The following is a 16,885-nucleotide window of genomic DNA, read 5'->3' on the forward strand; positions in this document are numbered from 1 at the left end:
GACCCTGTTTCGGCCATTTCTTGGGTCTATATTTGGTTGAACAGTTTGGTCATTTTTCGCACGATCGTCTCAAAAATAGTGTGCGATCGAACAGAAGCGACGGACGATTAAAATGAGACAATAAAATTGACTTTTCGTAAATACTGAAGGGGCGGGACCAGGCCTCAAAGTTCGAGCACTCGCCAAAAAAATTCAAATTGCTATAATTTCATAAATGAAAGAATTACAGTTAAAGTAACTTTCTATGGACAATCATCATCGCCCCCCGAAGACAAATGAATGGTCAATTGATGATGTCACATAAGCCCCGCCCCTTCAGGACTTAAAAGGTCAAGTTTTACTGGGAAATTTTCCAAAATTTGCCCTTTCAAATAATCATCCCAAATTTGTATCAGGTAACTGAAGACAAGTTGGGGTTGCTTGGCGTCACTTTATGGGAGTTTTCTGCAGAAGGCGGGGCTGTGGCGGCGCAGCGAACTCAGGCGTACCACTTAGGCCTTACGTTTGCCTCCCATTTCGTCATTTCTAGAGATATCGCCACGAAACTTCTTGTGAGTGATCCTAGTCCGGCCCCCCAAAAAATCTGATGTGACATTCCGGTGGGCGTGGTCTATTTGCTGAAATAGTGCCCCCTAGGACCATTAAAACTGACAGCCCCAAGCCATGCTTTGACTGAGGATTACGAAATGTGGTACACTAATGTGGTGTCTCAGGACCTACAAAAAAGTCTCTTGGAGCCAAGTGCAAAGTCGCACAGGAAGTCGGCCATTTTGGTCCAAGTGCGTGATTTAGTGGTTTTCGCACACGTTGTTTGGAGAGTGATGCTCCGTCGCCCTTTTCACCAATCGCCTTCACACTTCTGCTATATACTCTTAAGACATAGATGAAAAAATTCAACCGTCGGATTTTAAATAAGTATAAAGGTGTGGGCGTGGCTAAGCCTCAAACTATGACTTGTCGCCACGCCACTCTTTTTTTCACAGCTCCCTATTGGACTCCTTTTATCCAATCACCACCAAACAGTGGCAAATAGCAGCAGACAAGTTGAGGTCACTAGGTCTATAGTACTGGCAGGTTTCGAATAAAGGCGGGGCTTTGGGAGCATGGCGAAATTCGCCATCACGCCATGGAAATACGTTTGTCTCTCATTTCTTCAATCATTGTGACATTGCCACACAATTTCTGATGAGTGATCCTACTCTGACCCCTAATATAATTGGACAGCTGAAGTTTGTGGGCGTGGCCTATTTTCCAAAACAGTGCCCCCTAGGACCATTAAAACAGTCAGCCCCAAGCCATGCTTTGACTGAGGATCACAAAATTTGGCACACTAATGTAGTGTCTCAGGACCTACAAAAAAGTCTCTTGGAGCCAAGCGCAATGTCGCACAGGAGGTCGGCCATTTTGGTGCAATTACTCAATTTAGTGGTTTTCGCACACGTTATAAGGAGAATGATATCTCCTCGCCCTTTCCACCGATCACCTTCAAACTCCTGCTATATACTCTTAAGACATAGAGGAAAAAATTCAACCGTCGGATTTTAAATAAGTATAAAGGTATGGGCGTGGCTAAGCCTCAAACTTTGACCAGTCGCCATTACTTTATTTGACTTAATAACTCCCATGTGCATGATCAGATCAATTTCATACTTTGTCTGTGTGATCACTGACCACATCTGAAGACAGTGACAATGTGGACAGCTGACATCACCTAAGCCCCGCCCCCTGACTAAAGGAAGTCTATTGTTTTATGGTGAACTGCCCATATTTGTCCCCTCTAATTTAGTCAAGATGACACTAAGGTCATGCACTGTCTTCATGATGTTGTAATGACCATTTAGATCTGATAGCTTTTCAGAAAGTGAGGGGCTTTGATGCCATGGCGATTTCTGGCGTGACGCTGTGACCTTACGTTTGACTGTAACTTCCACAAACAGCCTCCGATTTGCCCGAGACTGAACATCACATCACCAGTGTGGTAAAGATAGAGTATCTCCTAGGGGTGAGACATGTAATGGTGGGCTCAGAAGGGATGCTGAGTCAGGGTGAGGTGTGGACGAGGAGGCCTTTCACGGTTTCCGGTGTTGGGGTGGCTGACTTTCTGTTCCGACAGGCATGCCCTGATGCCCTCGGCTGCCGGCCAGGATGGAGAAGCGCGGAGCCGGGTTTGGAGAGCGTCGGGGATGGAGCGGAGGGGGTGCTGAAGGAGGGCGAGCAGCTTCGCTGCGAGGGCCGAACGACGCTGCTTGCAGCTTTAATTCTTTCTTTCTTTCTTTCTTTATTATTCCGGTGCCACTTTGAATGGCTTTTTGGGGACCTTAACATACCCCAAAACTCACAATATTTTGCACACTTGTCAGGCCTGGTGAAAAATTTGATATTTTAAAGGTCTCAAAAAAATCGCAAAGAAAATGGCTGAACAGCGCCCCCTACAAACTGAAAAAAAACCCTCTCCATAAAGCTTAGTTTATCGTACAGTTATGAAATTTGGTACACTTGTAGTACTCAACGGTCCGCACAGAAAAGTCTCTTGCAAGCATGGTCAATATCAAACAGGAAGTCGGCCATTTTGGGTTGAAATGGCGATTTTTAGCCGTTTTGGCCGTTTTTAGGGTCCGTTTCTGATTGGATTGCTCGATCATTTTTCGCACGATTGTCTCAAAAATTGTGTAAAATTGCTCAGAAGGGATGGGCGAACAAAATGAGACGAGGATTCTGAGTTTTCGTATATGTTGAAGGGGCGGGGCCAGGCCTCAAAGTTTGACTACTCGCCAAAAATATTTAAATTGCTATAACTTCATAACTGAATGGAATAGAGTTACCAAACTTTCTGTGGTCATTCGTCATCCACCCACAAAGTAAACTGAATGGTCAGATGATGACATCACACAAGCCCCGCCCCCTCAGGACCAAAAAGATCAAGTTTTACTGTGAAAGGTCCCAAATTGCCCCATTTCACTTAATCACAACGAATTTGTAGCTGGTAACTCAAGACAAGTGGGGGTTGCTTGGCGTCACTTTATAGGAGTTTTCGGCAGAGGGCGGGGCTGTGGCGGCGCGGCGAAGTCAGGCATACCACCGTGGCCTTACGTTTGCCTCCCATTTCGTCATTTCTAAAGATATCGTCACGAAACTTCTTGTGAGTGATCCTAGTCCGGCCCCCCAAAAGATCTGATGTGAACATCCGGTGGGCGTGGCCTATTTTCTGAAATAGCGCCCTCTAGGACCATTAAAACTGTCAGCCCCAAGCCATGCTTTGACTGAGGATTACGAAATTTGGTACACTAATGTGGTGTCTCAGGACCTACAAAAAAGTCTCTTGGAGCCAAGTGCAAAGTCGCACAGGAAGTCGGCCATTTTGGTCCAAGTGCGCGATTTAGTGGTTTTCACACACTTTGTTTGGAGAGTGATGCTCCGTCGCCCTTTTCACCAAACGCCTTCAAACTTCTGCTATATACTCTTAAGACAAAGAGGAAAAGATTCAACCGTAGGATTTTAAATAAGTATAAAGGTGTGGGCGTGGCTAAGCCTCAAACTTTGACCTTTCGCCATGCCACTCTTTTTTTCACAGCTCCCTATTGGACTCCTTTTACCCAATCACCAGGAATCTCTGGTAAATAGCAGCAGACAAGTTGAGGTCACTTGGTCTCCAGTACTGGAAGGTTTTGAAAAAAGGCGGGGCTTTGGGAGCATGGCGAAATTCGCCATCACGCCATGGAAATACGTTTGCCTCTCATTTCTTCATTTATCGTGATATCACCTCAAAATTTGTTGTGAGTGATCCTAGTCTGACCCCCAATAGAAATGGTCAGTTTAAGTTTGTGGGCGTGGCCTATTTTCTGAATTAGCGCCCCCTAGGACCATTAAAACTGTCAGCCCCAAGCCATGCTTTGACTGAGGATTACGAAATTTGGTCCACTAATGTGGTGTCTCAGGACCTACAAAAAAGTCTCTTGGAGCCAAGTGCAAAGTCGCACAGGAAGTCGGCCATTTTGGTCCAAGTACTCGATTTAGTGGTTTTCGCACACGTTGTTTGGAGAGTGATGCTCCATCGCCCTTTTCACCAATCGCCTTCAAACTTCTGCTATATCCTCTTAAGACATAGAGGAAAAAATTCAACCGTCGGATTTTAAATAAGTATAAAGGTGTGGGCGTGGCTAAGCCTCAAACTTTGACCTTTCGCCATTACATTACTTGACTTAATAACTCCCATGTGCACGATCAGATCTATATCAAACTTTGTCTGTGTGATCACTGACCACATCTCAAGGCAACGTCATTGTGGACAGCTGACAACACCTAAGCCCCGCCCCCTGACAACAGGAAGTCTATTGTTTAATGGTGAAATGCCCATATTTGTCCCCTCTAATCTAGTCAACATGACACTAAGGTCATGCACTGTCTTCATGATGTTGTAATGACCATTCTGATCTGATAACTTTCCAGAAAGGGAGGGGCTTTGATGCCATAGCGAATTCTGGCATGACGCCGTGACCTTACGTTTGATCGTAATTTCCACAAACAGTCTCCCATCTGCACGAGACTGAACATGACAATCAACAATGATGCCCTTTATCGAATGAGATAAACAGTTGGTCAGATTTGTATGTTGTCACCACAGCGCCCCCTACACACCATTAAAACTGTAATAACTCCTACAGACCAGGTCGTTACTGCACCAAACTTGCTATGTGTCATCACACAAAGGCACCCAACACAATCCTGTGGTAATTGGTTGATATTCCTTTAGCTCCGCCCCCTGATAGATATTAGGCCCTGAATAACACATGCATGATGCAATTCACACCAAACTGCACACAAATGACTGTTATCAACCTATGAACTTCTTCATTGATTAATTCCTAAATTTGAGACAGCGCCCCCTAGATACATAAAACCTTTGTAACTTCTGCAAAAACGCTCCAAACTATATCAAACTTTGTGGGAGTCATCACACAACTGCAATAAACACATGTATGTGCTCACTTGTTCAATTCACTTTAACTCCACCCACTTACAGCTTTTTGTCTCTAGATGACCCATGCAACGTTTGATTGATGCCAAATTAACAGAAAACCATCTTTGATGACCAAAGATGACCTCTATGGCATTTTGTTGTAAATGGTCACAGCGCCTCCTAGATGGGTTCAAACTTTATTAACTTCTAAAGACAAGGTCAGAATGGCATTATACTTGGCTTGTGACATCACGTGACTGCACCAAACACATTGATTGAGTTGTTGGTTCAAATCCCTGTAGCTCCGCCCCTTTCACTCACTGGCTTTAGATAACGCACACAACGTACGATTGATGCCAAAATAACAGAAAACCATCTTTGTCAACCAACGCTGACCTCAATGGGACTTTTCTGTAGTTGGTCACAGCGCCCCCTAGATATCTTTAACCTTCGATGACTTAAAAAAACATGGTCAGAATAGCATTAAAGTTGGTCACTGTCATCACACCATCAGTGTGGTAAAGATAGAGTATGCCCTAGTGGTGAGACGTGTAATTCAATGGTAAGCTCAGAGGGGATGCTGAGTCATGGTGAGGTGCGGACAAGGTGACCGTTAGCGGTTTCTGGTGTCGGGGTGGTGGACTTTCTGTTCCGGGGACGTGCCCTGGTGCCCCGGGCTGCCGGCCAGGCCAGAGCGGCGCGGAGCTGCGAGGGCCGAACGACGCTGCTTGCAGCTTTAATTTTTATTATTCCGTGTCCGCTTTGAACGGCTTTTTGGAGACCTTAACATACCCCAAAACTCACAATATTTTGCACACTTGTCAGGCCTGGTGAAAAATTTGATATTTTAAAGGTCCCAAAAAAATCGCAAAGAAAATGGCTGAACAGCGCCCCCTAGAAAGTGAAAAAAAACCCTCTCCATAAAGCTTAGTTTATCGTACAGTTATGAAATTTGGTACACTTGTAGTACTCAACAGTCCGCACAGAAAAGTCTCTTGCAAGCATGGTCAATATCAAACAGGAAGTCGGCCATTTTGGGTTGAAATGGCGATTTTTTGCCGTTTTTGCCGTTTTTAGGGTCCGTTTCTGATTGGATTGCTCGATCATTTTTCGCACGATCAACTCAAAAATTGTGTAAAATTGCTCAGAAGGGATGGGCGAACAAAATGAGACAAGGATTCTGACTTTTCGTATATGTTGAAGGGGCGGGGCAAGGCCTCGAAGTTTGACTACTCGCCAAAAAAATTTAAATTGCTATAACTTCATAACTGAATGGAGTAGAGTTACCAAACTTTCTGTGGTCATTTGTCATCCACCCACAAAGTAAGTGAATAGTCGGATGATGACATCACACAAGCCCCGCCCCCTCAGGACCAAAAAGGTCAAGTTTTACTGTGAAAGGTCCCAAATGGCCCCATTTCACTCAATCACCACAAATTTGTAGCTGGTAACTCAAGACAAGTGGGGGTTGCTTTGTGTCACTTCATGGGAGTTTTCGGCAGAGGGCGGGGCTGTGGCGGCGCGGCGAAGTCAGGCGTACTGCCGTGGCCTTACGTTTGCCTCCCATTTCGTCACTTCTAAAGATATTGCCACGAAACTTCTTGTGAGTGATCCTAGTCCTCCCCCACAAAATATCTGATGTGAACATCCGGTGGGCGTGGCCTATTTTCTGAAATAGCGCCCCCTAGGACCATTAAAACTGTCAGCCCCAAGCCATGCTTTGACTGAGGATTACGAAATTTGGTACACTAATGCGGTGTCTCAGGACCTACAAAAAAGTCTCTTGGAGCCAAGTGCAAAGTCGCACAGGAAGTCGGCCATTTTGGTCCAAGTACGCGATTTAGTGGTTTTCGCACACGTTGTTTGGAGAGTGATGCTCCGTCGCCCTTTTCACCAATCTCCTTCAAACTTCTGCTTCATACTCTTAAGACATAGGGGAAAAAATTCAACCGTCGGATTTTTCAAAAGTTGAAAGTTGTGGGCGTGGCTAAGCCTCAAACTTTGACCTTTTGCCATGCCACTCTTTTTTTCACAGCTCCCTATTGGACTCCTTTTACCCAATCACCAGGATTCTCTGGCAAATAGCAGCAGACAACTTGAGGTTACTTGGTCTCCAGTACTGGCAGGTTTCGAAAAAAGGCGGGGCTTTGGGAGCATGGCGAAAATCGCCATCACGCCATGGAAATACGTTTGCCTCTCATTTCTTCAGTTATCGAGATATCACCTCGACATTTGTTGTGAGTGATCCTAGTCTGACCTGCAATAGAAATGGAGAGCTAAAATTTGTGGGCGTGGCCTATTTTCGGAAATGGCGCCCCCTAGGACCATTAAAACTGTCAGCCCCTAGCCAAGCTTTGACTGAGGATTACGAAATTTGGTACACTAATGTGGTGTCTCCGGACCTACGAAAAAGTCTCTTGGAGCCAAGTGCAAAGTCGCACAGGAAGTCGGCCATTTTGGTCCAAGTACGCGATTTAGTTGTTTTGGCACACGTTGTTTGGAGAGTGATGCTCCGTTGCCCTTTTCACCAATCGCCTTCAAACTTCTGCTATTTACTCTTAAGACATAGGAGAAAAAATTCAACCGTCGGAATTTTTAAAAGTTGAAAGGTGTGGGCGTGGCTAAGTCTCAAACTTTGACCTTTCGCCATTACTTTACTTGACTTAATAACTCCCATGTGCATGATCAGATCTTTTTCGAACTTTGTCTGTGTGATCATAGACCATATCTTTAAACAATGACAATGTGGACAGCTGACATCACCTAAGCCCCGCCCCCTGAATACAGGAAGTCTATTGTTTTATGCTGAAATGCCCATATTTGTCCCCTCTAATTTAGTCAACGTGACACTAAGGTCATGCACGGTCTTCATGATGCTGTAATGACCATTCAGATCTGATAGCTTTCCAGATAGGGAGGGGCTTTGATGCCATGGCGAATTCTGGCGTAACGCCGTAACCTTACAATTCAATTTAATGGTGAGCTCAGAGGGGATGCTGAGTCAGGGTGAGGTGCGGACTAGGAGGCCATTTGCGGTTTCTGGTGTCGGGGTGGTTGACGTTTCTGTTCTGCCAGACGTGCCCTGGTGCCCCGGGCTGCTGGCCAGGCCGGAGCGGCGCGGAGCTGCGAGGGCCGAACGACGCTGCTTGCAGCTTTAATTTTGTTTGTTTTTTTGTCCTCCCCCTTTTCACTGACTGTTCGATTCTCATCTGAATACATTGGCATGTTCGCCTTATGTGTAATGTAAATATGCTTTTCTGCAATAAAAAAAAAATAAAATAAAAAGAGTTGGCAGCCCACAGTAGTGATGGGAATTCTGGCTCTTTTTAGAGAGCCGGTTCTTTTGGCTCAGCTCACCAAAAAGAGCTGGCTCTTTCGGCCCCGACATGGCTCCTCAGATTTTCTGTTGCGTACAGTACATTTATCACCAAAAATATGCAAAACTATATGTAAAATGATTTACTAATGTAAAATATGCAATATATCAAATATTTATCATTTATATGGATTTAATAACTGGACAAGAAATCTCCACTTTCCGACTGCTGGTGCTCATTTTCTCACCGTCTTCGTCGTATTCTCTCTCTCTCTCTCTCTCTCTCTCTCTCTCTCTCTCTCTCGCTCGCTCGCCTTTTTCCTCCTCCTCATTCCCTCTCGTCTCCCTCCACCTGCATGTGCTCTGCTGTGTCTGTCTGATCCTCCCTCTTTGCCCCTACTGCTCTGTGTGTGGACAGTCTGGACACGCAGTTACGCATGTTGACCAATGGCCTGCGGCCCTCACCAAAACAAGAGGGGAGAGGGTGACGGCTCCCAATGACGAGCCGGCTCCCGTCGTTCACTTCATAGAGCCGGATTGTTCGCGATCGACACATCACTATTCTATAGTAAAACGGAAATCCCATTCAGGAGAATGCTCCTGATTTTGTGCTGCATCCTGGTGCAACAATATACACTTTATGTGTGACACGATTAGTTGACTAACTGCCCCAAAAACTAGTAATTAGTAAACTATTAAAACAATCGTTTATGAACACAAAAACATTTGGTCTGGAGGGTTGTGGGACATCGCTAAGTCTTTAATGCCTGGCACACACTCAACATTAATACTCCCACCAATCAGGAATGGCAGCTTGTTTCACTCTAAATTATAAAAGTGCAATGAATGAAAAATGACATTCTAACAAAGTCACAAAAATGTATTCATTTAAATTTAATGTCAAATTTTGTTGGTCACCTATTGCAATATAAAACTGACTTGATAAGTCTCTGCATTAGTTGGAAGTAGTGGCAGATCTTGAATGATGTATATGGGGGCTAAAGGTCAGAGTGGCTAGACCTCTTCTTTGAAGTGGTTGAAAATCCCCTTTGTTGATGTTGTACGAAAATACCCACAACACCTTAAACTGTTTTTGTTTCACTATTTCCTCTAATGAACTGAACAAATGTGTTCCACAAAATAAACACAGAAGACAAAAAATAGCTGTCAGGAGCAGCTAGCTGGAGGAGCATTATCCCCCTCTGTAGATCTGTGTCTGGCTGAAAGCCTTCATAGAAGAAATATCACATAGAATGAAGAGCTATACCAGACACACACACACAGAAAATGTGTGACCCGTGTAAAAGAATCAGAACTAAACACGGTTGTGAGGCTGTGAGCTACTTGATGATACAGCCATGACTGAAGCATGCTCTCATACACAACACCATCCCCCCACCACACACACCCGACTCCTGGGCCCCAACCGTCAGAATCCTATACCATCTTTGTCTTTGTTTCCTGACAACACACACACTCACTCACACACACACAAACACACACCTCACCCCCAAATAAATGTTCCTGGTTTATCGTGCTAGCACCCAGATGTGTGTGCAGTTTAATTTTCGGTGAACAAAACCAACGTCCAGAAAGAGAAAGAAAGGACAGATGGTTTTCACCAGAAACACGAAACAATCGCAAATGGGTGGAGGAGGGGAGCTCTTCTTAAAGGGACAGACATGGTCCAGGAGCGGCTGTGGCTCTGTGGGTGAGCAGCCACCAGCCAATCAGAAGATTGGTGGTTTGATCTTAGCCTCCCCAGTATAGGTGGATGCCAAAGCCAATGTAGCCCCAGCTCCAAGCTATAGACAGCGTTTTCTATCTAACTATCCTGTAAAAACAGAAAAGCAGGACGTCTTCAGCATTTCAACCAAATCAGAGTTGATCAATTTATGTGAAGAACAAACAGGCTGTTAGGGTTCAGCAGAGCTTCAGAACCTCCAGACCTTTATTTGTGGCTTGAAACAGAGATGAGTGTGACAGAAACTTATTTCCTAAAGTGTTCAAGCTGTCAGTACTTTCATTTAGGGATTAAGAATTGCATCCACTTCATTCTTGGACGTTTAAAACATCTGAAAGAAAAACGAAGACATGAATGGAGCCCACGTAGACTCAACTTAGCGATCAGCCAAAACTGTGAGATAGCAGTCAAATGGTAAAACACATGCATCCATCTTCCTACAATGCCCCGGCTCTCTGCGTGCTTCCCTTTCCATTGCTCGGTGCCGGCTCTTTGTAGAAAGCATTGGAGTGGTGCAGAGAACATGGCAACAAGCCAAAAGGAACAAGGAAGAGTACAAGAGCAGGAGAAATGAACATACTGTACCAGAGAGAGAGGGAGAGAGAAGAAAGAGAGAGAGAGAGAGAGAGAGAGAGAGAGAGAGAGAGAGAGAGAGAGAGAGAGAGAGAGAGAGAGAAGGAGAGAGAGAGAGAGAAAGGAGAGAGAGAGAGAGAGAGATTAGAGCATGAGTGTGGGGGAGGACCCACTAGTAGAGATCCTCTACTCTCAGCACAGAATGACCACGGAAGCTGCCACCAGATGATTGGTCGCACCCACCTCTGTTTCTCCACCCACTGAACCCGCCCCCTTCTGTTCGCCAGCCACCAAAAGGGAGGAGAACCATGTATAGCTCCCTCCGCTCTCCTTATTCCGCCTCTCTGCATGCTGCACACGGTTCTTTCCATGCACAATAAAGTGGATGCACTTTAACATGCACATGTTGTGCAACACGATGGGGGAAGGCCTTTTACAATTCAACATGGTAAACAATGATAGTGTGATGTCAAGACTTTCAGGATTATCAGTTCTAGTAAACAAATTACCAAAAGTGAAGGAATAATGTGTGACAGAAGAGGCATGAGGAACTCAGGACAACCACCACACTAGTCGTCATCAAGGCTATCGGTACCCAACACGCTGCACTTGAAACAATAAATCAACCAAGAAGGATAAATCCATCTTCATAACACAAATATGTATGAAAACTTCGGCGTAATGGATGGACACAGTGACGGCAGATCGTAGACGACTTTGGCACATGCTTTTAAGAAAACTAAATTAATTTAACATGATGTAAAGTTTGCTGCTGCTTAAAAAACTAAAATTAGAATGTTTATTTCCTTTATATTTCTAACTGACACCACTAAGAACAAACCCAATAGGTTCAAATATATTTAGTAGAATAAGAATCCACTATCATTAGCCTGAAAAGGCCAGTGAACCGAGGGTGGAGTAACATGTTGAGCCTTGGAGAAGTTTTAGCCAATAACCCTGTTCTCGTGTTTGCAGCTAAAACAAGAGCAGCCTACAAACTCAGGACGCCACTGGCCAGTAAACAAGTACCGAAAATTAGCTGTTTATTTTAAATATTCTGTCTCGTATAAACTGACCCTAAAGCCAACAAAACATCTGAATAACTGTAGCTACAATATGTGAATGTTCATGTAGTGATTCTATTAACTATAAAGCCATGGTATGCTGCAGAAACAGATTTTCAACACAGGAAAAAGGCCTCATTTTTAGGCACTTTTTTATTTTTAGTCTAAAAAGAAAAATTATTCTATCTAGAAAATAGCATTATTTAAAATATGTTAAAAAATTTAAATATGATACAATTTTTCTTTTTATAGTAAAAAAAAATCTGCCATCGAGGTAAGCAAAAGCTTGACTAGAATTATTAAAACTAGCAAAAAAAACTGATGCTAGCTTTATTAGCTTAACAATTACAGCTGGAACTACAATAACATCTGCCTCACATGCCTGCAAATTACACCGCCATCACTATAACGTCCGAGCTGTGTATATTTCCGTCACTTGTGATTTTATGTTTTTTTAATAAGTATCATAATGTGAATTAGCAGTTATCGCTCCAATAAGCAAAGTTTGAACCGGCACTCCCGCATCTCCATTCTGGTTCCTTTAAAATAAACAGCTAATTTTAGGCTTGAGTTGAGATGAAACTATAACAATTGTCTAGAAATGCAGCCCCAGATATTTGTAAAGCTACATAATTCAGGGCATAAAGAAAATCGCTTCAGCTCATATTCACTTATATAAATGTAGTTGAGTTTTGCAAGAATTATGCTACAGAATAAATATAACCTCATAAATTGTTTCCCAGTATATTCTAACATACTGTGATGATCCAATAGGAGGTAATAAAAGCTGCTGTTGCTTTAAGAAACTAAATGTTTAGAGTTTGTGAGAGCTGGAGATGCAGGGGAATTCAGCTTTATCCAAGATGTTTGCTGGACTGCTCTAATAAACCACTGTTGAGAGCATAATGTTGTTGCTTTTGGCGATTTAATGCCTCAGAAACATTTCAGTATTAATCGTAGACATAATAATAATAATAATGAGACCTCACAAATGCGGCCGCTATAGGCAATAGCTGGCAATGCTGTGTCTACGCTTTAATGTCTATGCTGTTAACCGCGGGCCTTATGGTGCACTCCATTTAAGAAAATACAACTAAATGTAACGTTGATTTTAGATGCACCTTTACAAGTCTGTGATGTTGTTCGAGTTGATTTTTCCCGACCGAAGTGGGAATTTGCGAGTGCCAAGTACAAATGGAACGCACCATTAATACAGGGGACATCAAATCTTGACACACTAGCCACAGAACTGCACAGGTATTTTTTTCTTGCTAAAAGAGGAATTATTCAACAATCTGAGAAAGGAACCAGGGTTGATTGGTGCACTTTGACCCAAATCCTATAATTTGGACAAACAAGTCAGAAAATTAATTCACAAAAATTGAAAAGCAGCTTAAGTAAATTATCAATAGTTTTGCACTTGGAGGCACATCCTTTGTTTCCTGCCTGGTTCCTTTCTCTGAGTGTTTAATAATTCCTCTTTAAAAACAGCTACATTTCCCTCACGTGTTTAATCTTAAACTGTAGGAGTAAAAGCTGCAGCTGGGTTCTGAACGGGTGGCAACACTTGGAAAACGCCAGCATTCTGAGAGGAATAAGTCAAACTGAAAAAAGAACTATGAACAAGTTCATTTTTTGAACTACTTGGTTACATTTTTATAGATATAAACTTTGAGCTGTACTACTTCATTTTAAAATGTGTGAACTGAACTTGGAACTAGTTCATTTATAACATTTACTTTTCCAACACTGTTGGAAACATCTGTGAATGGTGTAAGAAGGCAAACCTGCTAGGGACAGACAACCATGTTATTTAGTGCTAATAGTGTTTGATCTGACCAACTTTAAGCTCTAACGGCTTCGAGACGTTGAAGCAACGATTATACACGACTGTGCGTGCTCCTGCTGGGTGCAAACAGGTTTTGGCATGCTGTCTCTGTCACTGCGATTGGTCAAATGGTGATGCCTGGCACACTATAAAAACAGTACTTGTGAACAAGATGGAAATTGATTCCTGTAAAGACTGACTGAACCACCACCAACCTTTACAATTCACATGACTGCCATATTTGGCTTTCAAAACGGTGATTTTAACAGAAAAGCAACAAGTTTGCAGGTATAAGTGATCAGAACACGATGCCAACCGGTGGAGAAGTAGTCTGAGACATGGAAGCGATAAATGCTAAGAATGGACATTTAATGTAGTTATCTAAAAAAACTAAATAACTGATTAAATCATAAGCTACTGTGACAGAGTTCTGATGGTACAGTGATGAAGGAATTATTTACAGGCATGCGTGGCAGATGTTGGATTCTGACAAATTGCCCGCCTAGCAAGGGTTGGTTGTGATGCGCCACCGCTAGCAAGGGTTGGTTCTACTGCATCGTTGCAGTCTTCGGTCAGCAGGATGTATAAGTCCCATTGATAATTCAGACTTTCACACGTTTAGGTGCACCTTCTTCCTGGTTTGGTTAGCTTCGCCATGGCAGCTTCCACTCTACATGTCAACCCCCACTTGCCACATACTTACTTAGAACTGTCAACTTTCACTCGACATACTCCGTCACCTTCCATTCATCATACAGCTTCAACGCTTCAATCAGGGAATTTAACCCACGTTCTTTAGGAATGTGTCACCCCTCCCCCAGCCGCCATCTCCTCCAGCACACACACACACACCTCCATTATTCACAATCTATTTCACAAGCCACACAGTCTGAGCAACTGAAATTAGTTGGTTAGTTTACTTGAAACATAATTATCCGTCGACCCAGCAGCCACACTTACACGCTTTTATAAAACTCCTGAGAGCTTCGACAGCTTCTGGCTGTCATGCTGCTGAATCGTGTCAAAAACACAATGTTTCAACAAACCTGTGTGCTTAAATGTGGCAAACAAATATAAACATCAGAAGCCATTTAGTGAAAACACGGGAAGTTTCCGGCGAAGTGGAAACAGCCATTTTAAGAGCCTACGGAGCCGCTAGATGTAAGTCTGGCGCAAACGAGCCAGTGTGGGTTTAGGCTGCGCCATTTTGCTCTGACTGACGTGTCTTCTGTGAGCGGAGGCCCCTCTTCTCTTTCCACCTTCAAACACCTCGTCTGTAGGATATAATATTAATAATAATTATTATTATTAAAAGGTGTGGGACCCGCTGCTTCCCTCCTCGCGTATGCTTTTGGATCTGGACCCGACCACCAGTACCGCTGTATTATCAACGGAACCCCTAACATGGGACGCATTCGGCCCCAGAGCGTAAAAGGCAGCGCTGTTCTCTGCGCTCATCCCGTATCTGTGCCAAAGGTTACAGGCACGGACGATGAGCTAGAATGCCTCTTACAGCCGCTAAAACAAACGCCTGTTGGCTCATAAAGTTACCATTAACACCTCCACATATAAAGTCAACGGCAGGGAATAATTTACAACTAAAATAGTTAAAAAGTGTAATAGGAAAAATCAAGTTATTTTATAACTCAAAAAAGAACGATTAGACAACTTGAACCAATCTGGTAACACACTACAGGAGCACAACCGTCAACTAGGACCAGATGCATTTATTCATATCAGCCATGAATGATGATAATAATGTTAATAACCCCTGCTGTGTCCGGGCTGGAGTCAGGGCCAAGTCTGCTGGATTTGTCCTGAGCTGTCCACCCAGCCGACATTAGTCATATGAGAATGAAATCAGCGGTAACAGGTAAAAGCTGACAACACCAAACTAAACACAACACCACCAGCGGGCTCGCGTCTCTCTCTCTCTGCGGGGTTTTATGTTAGAACCGGACCAGACTGGTCTTCTTTCCGGGGAGGGTTGGAGCAGGAACGGCACAAAGAAGATGAAGAGAGAGGCCAAATAGGAGAAGCCTGTAAGGAATTCAGTTTCTACCTTTGCTTCTTGGGCACAGAGTGTTCAACCTCAATGCGTTTCCCGTGAAGCTCCACTTTACCTGAGAGAAACGGAAACAAACGAGGGTCAGTTTATCGCGTGGCTACATGCTAACCGTTTACTAGCAGTGTGTGTGTGTGTGTGTGTGTGTGTGTGTGTGTGTGTGTGTGTGTGTGTGTGTGTGTGTGTGTGTGTGTGTGTGTTACATTTAATCTAAACTTGACGGAACATCGTTCCAGCTGAACAACCACCTAGCTAAAAGTTAAAACGCTCTCCGTCACACAAAAGGCTACTCTGACCTGTGGGTGAGTGGCACGTGACCTCCGGTTTAACGGAAGATACTAAACTAATTAAATCTGTGGTATTACAACTGAAATGTTTACGGTAGGGATGAGAAAAATTGTGTGTGTGAAAAGTTCCTATAGATCCGAGGGCCCATGGCCCCGGCTCCGCGAGGGTGGATGCTCGTCGTCATTAAAGGTTGTGTGTGTGTGTGTGTAGGGGGGGGGGGGGGGCTGTTTCATTAAGCACTTTTGGTGAAATAAATGTGTGTGAATCCCACGGAAGCATTTCATCTGGGGTGGGGGGTCCAAACACCGAGAGCTCCCGAAGCCTCCGAGTGACTGGGACTTGAAGACTTGAAGCGATCAAACTCACCGGAGAAGGTCTCGATGGCCTTCATAGCCCAGTGGTCATCGGGACAGTCCACGAAGGCGTAGCCGGTCTTCATCAGGAACGGGCCGGTGTACGGGATCTGGTGCTCCTCAAAGGTTCTCACCAGGTCCTCGGCGGTCACGCTGTCGCCCAGGTTCCCGATGTAGAGCTTATGCATGGTGGAGAACTACTACCAGGGTCCAAAATAAAGACAGGAAAGAAAAAGGTCCAAGAATATCTCCAATCTGAATAAATCAAAAGAGTTTCGCGGAGAGCCGAAAACACGCAACAGGGCGATGGAGGAGAACCGACGTAGCCTACAGAACTAAAGTTGGAGCAGTAAAAACATAAAGATCAGGAATACAAACGGAAACGCTGAAATCCAGATGAATGAGTGGAGCTAAGAAACCCAATCCGCAGCGGCGTGGAGGAAGCGGGTTGTACTGGGAGGACTGGTGGGAGACTGGACCGGATCAGGAGATTTCTCCCTCTGTTTCAGCGCGGTGCCGGCGGGGAGGTGACACCGCCCCTCCACCGGCTCATATTTACGTTTCTGTTTTTTTTCTCTCCAGACCACGTGGTGCGTTTGGAGTAGACAGCAGCGGGAGGGGGCGTGTCCTCTCGTGTCCAGGTTGGTCTCTTATCTCAGCTGTTTGGTACCGGAGCCCCCGAGTCGGGCTCGGTTCG

The 16,885-nt window shown here is 44.2% G+C and overlaps 1 protein-coding gene across 1 annotated transcript in view; it reads right to left on the bottom strand.

The window, feature by feature from the left end:
* The window catches only part of igf2bp1 (insulin-like growth factor 2 mRNA binding protein 1), a 78,330-nt gene extending 61,780 nt beyond the window's left edge, over positions 1-16,550 (bottom strand). Inside the window, exons 1-2 of the mRNA XM_070546947.1 lie at positions 16,202-16,550; positions 15,545-15,605 (exon numbers count right to left, since the gene is read on the bottom strand). Coding sequence (XP_070403048.1) covers positions 15,545-15,605; positions 16,202-16,376 — 236 coding nt within the window. The 5' untranslated portion in view covers positions 16,377-16,550. The remainder of the gene's footprint in view (positions 1-15,544; positions 15,606-16,201) is intronic.
* Between the last annotated feature and the right edge of the window lie 335 nt (positions 16,551-16,885).

This window comes from Nothobranchius furzeri, chromosome 18, assembly GCF_043380555.1.
Source record: "Nothobranchius furzeri strain GRZ-AD chromosome 18, NfurGRZ-RIMD1, whole genome shotgun sequence".
Classification (NCBI taxonomy): Eukaryota; Metazoa; Chordata; class Actinopteri; order Cyprinodontiformes; family Nothobranchiidae; genus Nothobranchius; species Nothobranchius furzeri.